Source organism: Coregonus clupeaformis, chromosome 5 (assembly GCF_020615455.1).
Source record: "Coregonus clupeaformis isolate EN_2021a chromosome 5, ASM2061545v1, whole genome shotgun sequence".
Classification (NCBI taxonomy): Eukaryota; Metazoa; Chordata; class Actinopteri; order Salmoniformes; family Salmonidae; genus Coregonus; species Coregonus clupeaformis.
Window position 1 is genome coordinate 30,929,565 of NC_059196.1, and position 14,631 is coordinate 30,944,195.

The following is a 14,631-nucleotide window of genomic DNA, read 5'->3' on the forward strand; positions in this document are numbered from 1 at the left end:
CTGCGAACGTTCGGCCTGCTGCACGGTCGCTATGGAAGCTCTAGAGCACCTGGTTAAACTGGCTTTGAGAGCATTTTTTAAATTCTCTAAATAGATGCCATTATTGCAATAATTTGTGAGTGGGAAACCTCGACTAACCTGTACCCCCGCACATTGACTCGGTACCGGTACCTCCTGTATATAGCCTCGTTATTGTTATTTTGTTGTGTTACTTTTTTTTTCTTTTTCTTTTTACTTTAGTTTATTTAGTAAATATTTTAACAGGGATGTAAACAAATTTGTGCACAAAATCTGAGAGAAAAAATAAAATAAAAATTACACTAGTGGTGCGGGGCTAAGCTGAAAACGTGGACTTAAAAGTGAACCAAATTTGGCACAGAGGTAGATGTACAGTGATGTGAAAAAATATTTACCCCCTTTCTAATTATCTCTACTTTTGCAAATTTGGGATACTAAATGTTAACGGATCTTCAACCAAAACCTAATATTAGATCAAGGTAACCTGAGTGAAAAGATAACACAACAATTACATACTTATTTCATTTATTTCATAAACAAAGTTATGCAACACCCAATTCCCCTGTGTGAAAAAGTAATTGCCCCCTTACGCTCAATAACTGGTTGTGCCACCTTTAGCTGCAATGACTGCAACCAAACGCTTCCTGTAGTTATTGATCAGTCTCTCACGTCGCTGTGGAGGACTTCTGTCCCACCCTTCCATGCAGAACTTTTGTGGGGGTTTTCAAGCATGAACTCTGCTCGTTTCAAGTTCTACCACAACATCTCAATTGGGATTAGGTCTGGACTTTGACTAGGCCATTCCAAAACATCAAATGTGTTGCTTTTTAGTCATTTTCATATTGACTTCATTGTGTGTTTTGGATTATTGTTTTGGACGACATGGGACCCATTATGTCTGGCGAAAACCAAACACTGCATACCACAGCAAGAACCTCATACCAATGGTCAAGCATGATGCTGGTAGTGTGATGGTAGAGCATGGCTTTTGCAACGCCAGGATAGTCGGTTCAATTCCCGGGACTAACTTAAAATGGATGCACTCATGACTATAAGTCATAAATCGCTAAATGGCATATATTATATTAATATTATATTATTACTATGAGCCCATCCTCCCCAATTAAGGTGACACCAGCCGCCTGTGGTAAACACTGGTATTGTGCTGGAGATAATGAAAATGAGGTCGAAAAGTGGTGGAATTGCCCTTTAAGAAAAAAAAATAAGGTAAAAAGCTACTGAATGAGCCCCAAAACGCGCTACGGTTTATTGATTTTTGATAACAGTCCAGAAATCTTGCCCGGCCTACTATAGTGGATACATTTTTAAACGGTCACAGCAGGAAGGATGCAAACAGGGAGGAGCCTCCGCGACCCCTCTGTGTGCGTGCGTCACTGTGTATGTTCTGCCTCATTATGGTGTTTGTATGCGCTTTGCGATTTAGCGCCACCTGCTCGCTCTTTGTTTTATTACAGCCTGTCAACTGCATTTATTCTATGGTACTTTGTTCTGTGGTGCATTGGGATCAGTTGACCACATTTCCTCACAGTAACATGTACTCCAGGTTATCTCTTGCCATCCTTGTTGTGTCTGCCTGCGAAAGCATTGTCCGTAAGTATAACACATTGTCTGTATGTTCATCTTGCTATATCAGAAGTTTTTTTTTTTACAGATGATGATGTCATTTGGGTTCAATGTCAGTTGTTTGCATTGATAGCCCTGCTAGCCTGCCTGGTCATTGCTGTTTAGCAGCTTGCCTAATAAATCACACTGTGATACCAATTATTGGGATACAGTCTGAAACAAAGCACTGCAAAAAACGTGGAAAGTTTCCTTACAAGCCAGAATGTTGAATATAATGACATTTGAACTTACTCTAACGGGGTTGTCTGTGCAGTTGGGCCTTCAGTGGGTTGAAATTTGAAACAAAATATCCACAGGAAAGTATTATTTACCCGCCGGGACTGGAGTTAACATTTCTATCACCTGACACATGCGCAAAACCACGTAAACGCCTGCAAGACTGCAGTTAGGATGCATCACCTGTGTGTACCATCCTCTTGTGCAGGTGCCTTTGGTCATGAGCAAACAAATCTTGATTGCCACACACAGAGGCTTGTGTTTTGACGTCAGTTTAATTATACTTTCCTCTGGATAGTCTGTCTCAAATTTCAACCCACTGAAGGACGAACCCCACGAACAATCAGCAGAATAAGTTAAAATATAATGTTAGACAACATTCGTGACAGAGGAGAGACATTTGTTTTTTTTCTATGTAATTGTGCGTGGCTATGCTGTAACATTCCACAGCGGGACTATGTAGCGGACAGTGTCACTTGCTATATGTGATCTCTTCATGCCTTATGCTAGCATATGGGTCTATTTGGGCAGTGTTTGAATTTAGAACCTTGTTCATTTCAATATGCTTATTGGATACAGCTTTTACCTGAGCATTCTATTGTACATTATGTTGCACCATGGGTAATGTCTGAGCTGAACATTCATTGCATTTATTCAGTATTCTCTGAAGTTTCACACCGATTCATTAAATACTGGAGGTTTGGAGAAAGGTTAATCCTGACTCTTGACATGTTTTTTTTTTAATGGAGTTTGGTTGTCTGTCTAATTACGGTTGAACACAGCCTATGGAGGACAGTACAGTGTGTGTGTGTGTGTGGGGGGGGTCATCATTTTGTGGCATTTCAAAACAAATTTGCCACAGAAGGCTGATCCTTGATATCTGGGATCCTTGGGACATCCCTACCCCATTGAAGTTCACATTTAAAAGGGTTAGTTTAGGGTAGGGATGTCCCTTGGATTCGACATAGCACTAACTGTTTACACAGGCAGCCCAATTCTGATATTTTGTTATACTAATTGCTCTTTTGACAAATCACAGCAGATCTTTTCACATCAGATTTTCTTCAGCGCTAATCTGATTGGTCAAAAGATCAATTAGTGAGAAAAGAAAATCAGCCTGTGTAGACGCAGCCAATGAGAAAACAGCCTAAAAGGGTAAATATTTACTCCAAGTCTGATTTGGAGCCCACCCACCATTTAATTCACATTTTAAAACTACTTATCTGTGTTCAATTTGAATTTATCAACATTAGCATATTTAGTAGAGAAAAGGAAAGAGAAAGAAATGTTTTTTTTTTTTTCCCAAAGCTTGATGATGAGTTGGTTATTTTAATCAGCTGTGTAGTGCTAGGGCAAAAACCTAAATGTGCACCAAGATGGGGCCCCAGGACAGAGTTTGGGAAACGCTGTTCTATTGTAATCCTTTCATTACACTACAGGAAACCAAAGCACAGTTCATGGTTTCCCTCCTGGTTATTTCCTAGAAGGGGATCAACAAGGATTAGACGTAGATTATGCCAAACATTCATTACAAATAAACCATGAATTGCGCTCAGGAGCCAAATGTTCATTCAACCAAGTCAAATATTTAATTCAGTTCCATTCACTGAGATGTGCATATACTTCCTGTATTATCTTGAGGATTATGACAATGTGATCCATCTTCAATTTATTCTGTTCCTGGAGCGCTACCATCCTGAAGGTTTTTGCTCCAACCCTAATCTAGCACACCTGATTCTAATAATTAGCAGGTTGCTAAGATGAATCAGGTTAGTAACACCTGGGGTTGGAGCGAAAACCTACAGGAGGGTAGCTCTCCAGGAACAGGTTTGGGCAACCCTGTTCTAGATTATGTAATATACGTTTAGAGTGCTTAAAGGAGAAGTTAGTTTTTTCACAACCAAATCTCTATTATTGATGTAAATGGCATGTTTCATAGAAGGGTCCGGACACTTTTTTGTTTGTTGATTTCACTTGTTTTTGAAAAACGTACCCCAACCAGCGATTTCACTTCCTCATTGTGCGGTACGGGGGCTCTGAAAAAACATGAACAAATGATCCATAAACCCCTTGATATGTCCTTTTAGAAATGCTCTCAGTATAGTGATGCAGGTCTTTTAGATGTTGTACACATGAAATTGTCATTCTGAACTTTATCCGCAACATTATATTCCATTTTGTGCGACTCGAGCCGTTTCCCCTATCCAGCTGTTCCATTCTCTGTGTAGCCTGCTGCTAGAATGGACGAAGAGGTATTGCTCAAGTCGCTTGAAAACAAGTGAAATCGCAAAGAAAAGTGTCTGGACACTTCTATAACATGCCATTTACATCAAACATTGACATTTGGTTGTAAAAAAAAACACAATTCTCCTTCAAGATGCCAGTGTGATGAATAAACAGTCTGGTTTATGTTTTTTTCTCCCTTTTTAGATGCTGTCTGCACCACGGCGGACTGCACTCAGTCAGGTAAATACACTAACACACACACACACACACACACCTGCACTCAGTCAGGTAAATACACTAACACACACACACACACACACACCTGCACTCAGTCAGGTAAATACACTAACACACACACACACCTGCACTCAGTCAGGTAAATACACTAACACACACACACACACACCTGCACTCAGTCAGGTAAATACACTAACACACACACACACACACACACAGGTAGAATATGAGCTGTATTTGTCTGTCTGCAGCATCTCGTCTGATAGAGAACATGGATGCCAATGTGGACCCGTGTGACAACTTCTACCAGTACGCCTGTGGAGGCTGGTTGAAGAAGAACATCATCCCAGAGACAAGCTCCCGGTACAGCACCTTCGACATCCTACGAGATGAACTGGAGGTGGTCCTCAAAGGTTAGAGACACACACAGACTCATACTATTTTGCTAGGAAGCTGAATGTGTGTCCAGGTCAGAGAAGTTTTGTAGCGTGGCGTGGTTTGAATTCAGTGAGTTTGCCAGGGAGGTGTGAGTGAGTGAGGGCTAGTTTTGGATCTGTTGGCCAGGGAGGTGTGAGAGGGGGGCTAGTTTTGGATCTGTTGGCCAGGGAGGTGTGAGAGGGGGCTAGTTTTGGATCTGTTGGCCAGGGAGGTGTGAGAGGGGGCTAGTTTTGGATCTGTTGGCCAGGGAGGTGGAAGTGAGGCTAGGTTTGGTGTTGTTGGAGGATTTACTGGGGTTAAAGCAGCTTGTCCTTCAGGGAAAGATGGGGGCTCTAGGAATAGTCACCGGTGTTAATGGGGGCATCTATCTGCAGCGTTTACTGTGAATGCAGTCTCAGCCAACGCAGTAACATTTCTTTTAAAAGGTGCGTAGAGGACAAAGTGCCATCTGATGAAATCCTGGCCTTAGAATAGTCGGAGGCCTTTAACACCATCTTGACAGTGGATTTACAGGAAGGCACCCTTACACCTGGAGGGGTGGGTGGAGGTGGGGGGCTGGGAGGTCTATCTATGTCCCTGCATGTGTGTCAAATCGAATCAAATTTTATTTGTCACATGCGCCGAATACAACAGCTGTAGACCTTACCGTGAAATTCTTACTTACAAGCCCTTAACCAACAATGCAGAATTTTTTTTTAAAGTAAGAAAATATTTGCAAAAAAAATTATAATAAAAATTAAATAAACTAAAGTAAGAAAATAAGAATCACAATAACGAGGCTATATACATGGGGCAGGTAGCCTAGCGGTTAAGAGTGTTCGGTCAGTAACCTAAAGGTTGTTGGTTCGAATCCCGAGCCGGAAAATCTGTTGATGTGCCCTTCAGCAAGACACGTAACCCTAATTGCTCCTCTAAGTCGCCCTGGATAAGATCCTCTACTAAATGACTAAAATGTAAAAATGTGCGGAGGTACAGGTTAGTTGAGGTATTATGTACATGTAGGTAGGGATAGAGTGACAATGCTTAGATGATAAACAGCAAGTAGCACCAGCGTAAAAAAGTGGGTCGACGCAAATAGTCTGGGTAGCCATTTGATTAATTGTTTAGCAGTCTAATGGCTCGGGGATAGAAGCTGTTAAGGAGCCTTTTGGACCTTGACTTGGCACACCGGTACCGCTTGCCGTGAGGTAGCAGAGAGAACTGTCTATGACTAGGGTGGCTGGAGTCCTTGACAATTTTTAGGGCCTTCCTCTGACATAGCCTGGTATAGAGGTCCTGGATGGCAGGACGCTTGGCCCCAGTAATGTACTGGGTCGTACGCACTACCCTCTGTAGTGCCTTGTGGTCAGAGGCAGAGCAGTTGCCATACCAAGCGGTGATGCAACCAGTCAGGATGCTTTCAGTGGTGCAGCTGTATAACTTTTTGAGGATCTGAGGACCCATGCCAATCTTTTCAGTCTCCTGAGGGGGAATAGGTGTTATCGTGCCCTCTTCTTGACTGTCTTGGTGTGTTTGGACAATAATAGTTTGTTGGTGATGTGGACACCAAGGAACTTGAAGCTCTCGACCCGCTCCACTACAGCCCCGTCGATGTGAATGGGGGCGTGCTCTGACCCCTTTTCCTGTAGTCCACGATCAGCTCTTTTGTCTTGCTCACGTTGAGGGAGAGGTTGTTGTCCTGGCACCACACTGCCAGGTCTCTGACCTCCTCCCTGTAGGCTGTGTCATCATTGTCGGTGATCAGGCCTACCACCGTTGTGTCGTCGGCAAACTTAATGATGGTGTTGGAGTCGTGTGTGGCCACGCAGTCGTGAGTGAACAGGGAGTACAGGTTGGGACTAGGCACGCATCTCTGAGGGGCCCCCTTTGTTGAGGATCAGCGTGGCAGATGTGTTGTTGCCTACCCTTACCACCTGGGGGCAGCCCGTCAGGAAGTCCAGGATCCAGTTGCAGAGGGAGGTGTTTAGTCCCAGGGACCTTAGCTTAGTGATGAGCTTTGAGGGCACTATGGTGTTGAACGCTGAGCTGTAGTCACCGAACAGCATTCTCACATAGGTGTTCCTTTTGTCCAGGTGGTAAAGGGCAGTGTGGAGTGCGATGGAGATTGCTTCCCAGCCAAAACAGTTCGCAAGAGTTCGTGCACAGTATTATTATATACAGTATTATTCATTTTGGACTTCGGTGAGGGTTCTTTCGGCTGTTCGGGCACACATTTTTTCTGGAAGCTAGCCGAAGTCTACGTTATTGGTCAACAGTAGGGATTCTTCAATAAAGTCTTTGTTGTTATTCAACGAGAGACGACTCGTTTTCATGCACATTTTTTCATTGAGAAATACTGCACCAAACATCTTAGTTAGATCTGTCTCTCCTCTTCTTCTCATCCGCCTCCCTCTGTTATGGTCTCCACTGCTTCTCCTCTGCTTCTTCACTGCTTCTCCACTGCTTCTCCACTGCTTCTCCTCCGCTTCTCCACTGCTTCTCCTCCGCTTCTCCACTGCTTCTCCTCCGCTTCTCCACTGCTTCTCCTCCGCTTCTCCTCCGCTTCTCCACTGCTTCTCCTCCGCTTCTCCACTGCTTCTCCTCCGCTTCTCCACTGCTTCTCCACTGCTTCTCCACTGCTTCTCCACTGCTTCTTCACTGCTTCTTCACTGCTTCTCCTCCGCCTCTCCTCCTCTCTTTCTATCTCTTCAAGTCTCAAGTATCTGTGGTTAACTTGTATGGCTTTTTAAAGCGTACTGTAAATCAGCGGTAGAGTACTCTTGGGGGGTCCAAATTTGTCTGAGTGAATAGGCATGATTGTCCACTGCCAAAGCCTGATTAAATTGGTGTGTGTGAGTGTTTGATTCTCAGGTTTATGTCTCTGATTTGAATTACAGTAATCAGTCTCCACACTTTCTCTATCACACGTCATTATCACCAGAACAATGCTGTCCCAAAAAAATCCCACCCTGTTAACAGACGGGTATGTGTCATCGAATAACAGTTAAGGTTAAGACAAAATTCACAGGAATTTTGTCTTAACCTTAACTGTTATGAAAAGGTAAGAGGTGCAAAATAAGGTTGTGTTAGTTTGTCCTTCCTGTCCTGATGGTCTAGTCTTCTGCTGTGGCACATTGAATCCACGTGGTGTTTTTCAGGCCGGATCAAATTGAGTGATGAAACGCGCTTTGTGCCAAAGGAAGAATATTACGTTTCAAATCCTGACTGACAGAGATGTATGTGCTGCCATGTCTGTGGGGGTTTTCTGGTTTCTATCACATCCTGTATTAACTAGTCAGTCAGGCTCCATGGTAACTAGTCAGTCAGGCTCCATGGTAACTAGTCAGTCAGGCTCCATGGTAACTAGTCAGTCAGGCTCCATGGTAACTAGTCAGTCAGGCTCCATGGTAACTAGTCAGTCAGGCTCCATGGTCCTGAGGTCAAGTGTCCTGCCTGGTCAACATATCCTGTATCTTTTAACAGCTGCCTGCAGGGCGCTGCGCTGGCCACACCTGGACAGCCACTCACATCCGGTGTTAACAGCAGTAAATAACCTGTACTGTATCTGTACTGTATCTCTATGTGTGTAGGCCTAAGTGTGTGCGTGGGTTTGCGGCCCCTCATAAATGCCTCACATTGTTCTCCACTGCAATAAAAAATTCCTAAAGGCGCCCACGTACTAGGTTCGGTCCGCTTGGCTATGGCGACGCGAACGTCTGTGGCTCGCATACTCCCTTAAAAGACCTTCGCTTAAATAAAAGGAGTGGCAATATTACCGTTTGTCCCTCCTTGAGACACCGTAATAACAACATAGCCAGTATACACTTCCTCAAAATAGTGTGAATTAATCTAAAGATAAATAATAATTTAGACGTTTCTGCTGAGGAGGTCTTAGTCGTGCAATTTTAAATCTAACTAAGATGTTTGGTCCAGTATTTCTCAAGATAAAGAATGTGCATGAAAACTACTCATCTCTCATTTAATGACAACAAGTTCCCAAAGAGAACTCGGTTTGGTCTGCACTGTGACCCAAATTAATACACTAGGCCTATAGGCTAAGCCTACGCTGCATTGCACGCCTCTTGAGTTTGAGTTTATTTTTACAGGGACAGTGCACATTAATCAACGTTTCAGTAAAAGTGCCGGTTTTAGCCAGCCGGCTAATTTTCAACCGCAGTCCCTGGGCAGGTTATTAAAAACAATTACAATATAGACAATAACAACATAGAACAAGACATAGCATACAGACATAGCAACATAGGACAAACAAGACGTAGCATACAGACCGAGCAACATAGAACAAAAAGCAGCAAGACAAAATTCATAAAAGCAACAGTGTTTCCACACCTCACAAGTTACAGACATGGAAAGCGGCAACACACAGCTCTTGAGTAAATCTGAGCTGAAAAAAACATTTCAGTTAAAACTAGAGCCTTAATTTTAAAACAATTGTGTGCTTGAACAGCTGAAAAAACTCATGCCGAACACCAAAACTAACAAAAAGTACAACATCTTGTCATAATATATGCACAAACTGTTTTGATGGGGTTAATGAGGCACTGCTCTTGGCTCTTAACCACAGCTGTGTGTGGGAGGGACAGTTTTCCACCTCTCTCTTTGTTTCAGGTATGGCATACTCTGTAATAATTTGCCCAATTGACTGTGAGCTTTTTAATTATACCTTGTTTGTGCCAGAGGATGGCAGGTAGCTTAGTGGGTAAGAGCGTTGTGCCAGTAACTGAAAGGTCGCTGGTTCTAATCCCCGAGCCGACTAGGTGAAAAATCTGTCGATGTGCCCTTAAGCAAGGCACTTAACCCTAATTGCTCCTGTAAGTCGCTCTGGATAAGAGCGTCTGCTAAATGACTAAAATGTAAAATGTGCCGAGGGGGAAATGGGAAGGAGGGAGAGAGGCTGGTGCAAGTCCAAAAGAGAGAAATGTAGAAAGATGTGGATAAACTTAGAGAAAGGGAGAGGGATGGAGGTGAGGAAATGGGAGGTGACGTGGTTGTGATCTCTGTGGGAAGGTCTAAGTGATACTGCACTGTATGACTGCTGTGACAGACATTAAAGGGAAACAGATCTACTCACTGCTTATGGGAAATCTGGGAAAGACAGACATTACATTGAGACACTGTGTCGACAGACAGACAGACAGACAGCTGTGACATCACAAGGTTCAGCGGGGTCTGTCAATCAGACGGCAGTGACATCAGAGGGTCACACAATGGCCGTGTTCGAGAGCATCAAATCCATGATGCATTGGTGACTGACTGATCTACAAATACTGAGTAGGTATTCATGATGCTAGGTGATTTGTAAGTCAGTCGCCTGCACTGTCGGCTGCCATGTCAAATAAGCCCAATGTCTGTCAGTGACATCACAAAGGGTCAGACAAAATGTCTGTCAGACAGACAGCAGTGACATCAGAGGGTTCGACAGAGGGCGCGTTCTAGCGGATCACTTCTGTCAAGTGGTCACCGCCTTTCAAAGTGTGTTGCATTACGGTTATAAAAAATGGTCTGACTTGCGCCTACATGTCGACTGCATGAACTTTACAAAAATAATGTGATCAAAGGTCATGCAGTTTTTTACCTGCATTGTGGGAGGCACTATTTGTCGCTAGCACAGACTGGAATATGTTCCAGGATTCATCTGATGGCATTAAGGAGTATACCACATCAGTCACCGGCTTCATTAAGTGCATTGATGACGTCGTCCCCACAGTGACCGTAAGTACATATCCCAACCAGAAGCCATGGATTACAGGCAACATCTGCACTGAGCTAATGGCTAGAGTTGCCTCTTTGAAGGAGCGGGACACCAATCCGGACGCTTATAAGAAATCCTGCTGCGCCCTCAGACGAACCATCAAACAGGCAAAGCGTCAATAAAGGACTAAGATTAAATCCTACATCACCGGCTCTGACCCTCGTCGGGTCACAAAGGGAAACACAGTCACGAGCTGCCCAGTGACGCGAGCCTACCAGATGAGCTAAATGCCTTCTATGCTCGCTTCGAGGCAAGCAACACTGAACCATGCATGAGAGCACCAGCTGTTCGGGATGACTGTGTGATCACTCTCTCCTTAGCCAATGTGAGTAAGACCTTTTTAAACAGGATAACATTCACAGACTGATTACCAGGACGCATAGCATGCGCTGACCAGCTGGCAAGTGTCTACACTGACATTTTCAACCCCTCCCTGACCCAGTCTGTAAAACCTACATGTTTCAAGCCGACCACCATAGTCCCTGTGTCCAAAAACACCAAGGTAACCTGCCTAAATGACTTCCGCCCTGTAGCACTCACATCTGTAGCTGTGAAATGCTTTGAAAGTCTGGTCATGGCTCACATCAACACCATTATCCCAGACACCCTGGACCCACTCCAATTCGCATAATGCCCCAACAGATCCACAGATCATGCAATCTCTATTGCACTCCACACTGCCCTTCCCCACCTGGACCAAAGGAACACCTACGTGAGAATGCTGTTCGGTGACTACAGCTCAGCATTCAACACCATAGTGCCCTCCAAAGCTCATCAATAAGCTAAAGGACCCTGGGACTAAACACCTCCCTCTGCAACTGGATCCTGGACTTCCTGACAGGTTGCCCCAGGTGGTGAGGGTAGGCCACAACACATCCGCCATACTGACCCACAACATGGGGGCCCCTCGGGTTCATGCTTAATGTCCTCCTGTACTCCTTGTTCACCCACGACTACGTGGCCAAACACGACTCCAACACCATCATTAAGTTAGCCGATGACACGACGACGGTAGGCCTGATCACCGACGATGATGAGACCGCCTATAGGGAGGAGGTCAGTGACCTGGCAGTGTGGTGCCAGGACAACAACCTCTCCCTCAACGTGAGCAAAACAAAGGAGCTGATTGTGGACTACAGGAAAAGGATGGCTGAGTACACCCCCATTCACATTGACAGGGCTGTAGTGGAGCGGGTCGAGAGCTTCAAGTTCCTTGGTGTCCACATCATGGTCCAAACACACACAGTCGTGAAGAGAGCATGACGCCTCAGGAGGCTGAAAAGATTTGTACAGCTGCACCATTGAGAGCATCCTGACTGGTTGCATCACCGCTTGGTATTTAATTTTTATTTATTATAATTCTTTGCGCTGACTCTCTTGCACATGCTCGATGTACACTCACTGGACCCTAAGCACACACCCACACATACTATACTGACACTCCAACACACACACACACACACACGGACACACACTTGGGCTTCCTTTAGGCTTACCTCTCAAACACACCCAGAATGTTTTTCAGTCAGACATCTTATGACATCACAAAGGATGTGAGAGAATGGGCGCGTTCCTCTGCCCAGGCATTGATGACCCATGCCAGACCTTACAATGCCTGGATAGGTGTTTTACGTGCAGCTAACCACATATGTTTATAGCAATCCGTCAGTCGATGACACAGTCGTTGGTGTGGCACGCAACCATTGGTTGATGCATACAACGTCTAAGCAGGGGAAAGCGACCAATAGATGCAGTAAAGAGGTCAATGGAACGCAGGATAGAAGGATGCCGGATTGGAGCACATTCAACAAACCTGATCTAACAAAGTGGATATTCGTAAAGTCTGTCATGATTTTATTGTATTGTTACAGACCCACTATGTTGTTACTAAAGTCCGATTTGGATATATATATATGGCTGTTTTCGCTGCATAACATTAAGAAGTTGTCCCTTTTTTTCAGATTTAGAAGTGACTGCTAAATGCTAACTCCCCATTCGTATAAGCTGCTAGCGTACAGAAATCGGTGGTGGTGGTCAGTTGTTTTTAACTGTAATGCAGTAGATTGGTGACTGACACATGTATTGGGTTTGACATCCATACAAGCATTATACTCCGATTTTAACCACCACATGGTGTGAAATACACATTTTAAAACAATAGCATACATGTAGGCTAATTTTGCTGGGGGGCAATGAAGAGACTCGGGATCTTTGCCGCACAGGATCTTTTCCCAAGCGTTTCCATGGCACTTCAATCAAAGCCAACCAAAACAATTTGATCTCTTTACCGCGTGTTTGTCTGTCAGGCATCTTATGACATTACAAAGGGTTAGACAGAATGTCTCTAAGTCAGACATGACATCATAGAGGGTCAAACAGCACTAAGTCAGAAGTCAAGTCAGACGGATCTGTGCTCCGTGTTCAGCTTGTCGGCAATACTGCAGTTGTTCCCAGTGTTCTGTACCCTAGTTGAGTCCGTGTGGTGGATGTGAGGGCATAGACTCTGCAGTGGTCTGTGTTGAATAATGTACAGCTCTTATTATACAGTATATTGCCTGGGTCTGACGGACATTTACATGGAGGATTGGCTCTGGGGAGACACACTTCCTGTTCAGTTCCTTTTTTTTTTTATCAGGATGGGGCCTGATGTTGGGGCCAGATAAGGTCACATTATTTAAGTTTGTGTGTGCCTCACGAGCATCAGGTGGTCTTTAATCCAAACGCACGCACACACCAGTCAGTTGTTAATCCAATCACACACACGATCTGTGCCCTTTGGCAGGAAGCACCCTATGAAGAGTTCCTAACCCAGAGCTTCATTAAGATTACATGAGCAGATACATTGTGTGCACACTAGGCAATGAGACAGCAGGGGTTCTGCCCTAACCAGAAGAGGGTGTGATAAAAAGAGCAGGAGAAGAGGGAATCATGGAAAAGAGGGGGAGAGAGAGAGAGAGAGAGAGAGAGAGAGATTTGCCCTAACTCTGGCAAATGGGCTTCTTCCTACTGTGGTCCTCTGTAGCTCAGCTGGTAGAGCACGGCGCTTGTAACGCCAGGGTAGTGGGTTCGATCCCCGGGACCACCCATACACAAAAAAATGTATGCACACATGACTGTAAGTCGCTTTGGATAAAAAAGCGTCTGCTAAATGGCATTTATTATTATTATTACCGCTACTAGTGCATGTGGGAATGACCTCAGATTTAAAGCGTTGTTTTTACCCTGCTTTTTCTGTGATGTTTCTCAATGTTTTCTATGTGGTGAAAAGCAGTGGTGCCAGCAGACATACGTCTCCATGGCCTGGGGTCTGGCTGGCTTCTGTCTGGTCTGGAGAGACCTGTTACGGTCTCTCTGAGGGGGACATTCTCTGTCCTCCAAAACACAGCTCACATGCTCCATGTCACTCACAACACTCGCAGCTGAACTGATCTCCCCCTTGTAGATGTTCTGGAGAGAACCGTGGAGGGGGAGGCCAGTGCCCTCACTAAAGCCAAGACCCTCTACAGATCCTGCACCAATGAGAGTGAGTCTGCTGGTCTGTTTTGTTGGTGTTCAATTACATTTAAATTCAGTCAGACAGACAGACAGACAGACAGTCATTTCAGTCCAATTAGTTGTCTACCTTTTAAGCTGTGAGTTAACCTTGGTCACTTCGTGTGTGTTTTTTTCCCCCCTCTGAAGGTCAGATTGAGAAAAGGGGCGGAGCTCCTCTACTAGACATGCTCCCTAATGTATTTGAGTGGCCAATAGCTACAGACAACTGGGAGACTGACTATGGTAAACTACACTATACACTTCTACCACTGTTTCCTACACCCATTTTTTGTTTACCTATCCACAACCCAATCCAATTCAATCCTCCTCTGTCCTCTCTTCCTCTCTCCTCTCCTACTTAGGTAACAAATGGAAGTTGGAGGATGCCATTGCCAGACTAAATGAGAAATACGGAACTCATGTCTTGGTTAATTTTTTTATCGGCACTGATGACAAAGACTCCAATTCACACATCATTCATGTAGGTGTGCATATATAGTGGTCACATGCACAGATGGACACAGCTATACCCCATCACATGATAGTTACAGACACATGGAGACAGCTAT

The 14,631-nt window shown here is 44.5% G+C and overlaps 1 protein-coding gene across 5 annotated transcripts in view; it reads left to right on the top strand.

Annotated features, from left to right (window-relative positions):
• Positions 1 to 14,631, top strand: part of LOC121566838 (neprilysin-like) — a 47,874-nt gene that overhangs the window by 14,973 nt on the left and 18,270 nt on the right. For 4 of the 5 annotated variants that reach the window (XM_041876716.2, XM_041876718.2, XM_041876717.2 and 1 more), the window contains exons 3-7: positions 4,309 to 4,344; positions 4,593 to 4,754; positions 13,971 to 14,051; positions 14,210 to 14,305; positions 14,425 to 14,543. In XM_041876716.2, the coding sequence (XP_041732650.1) occupies positions 4,309 to 4,344; positions 4,593 to 4,754; positions 13,971 to 14,051; positions 14,210 to 14,305; positions 14,425 to 14,543 (494 nt within the window). Of the gene's footprint in view, positions 1 to 1,547; positions 1,630 to 4,308; positions 4,345 to 4,592; positions 4,755 to 13,970; positions 14,052 to 14,209; positions 14,306 to 14,424; positions 14,544 to 14,631 lie in introns of those variants that run through there. The other variant, XM_041876720.2, reaches the window with a different exon arrangement.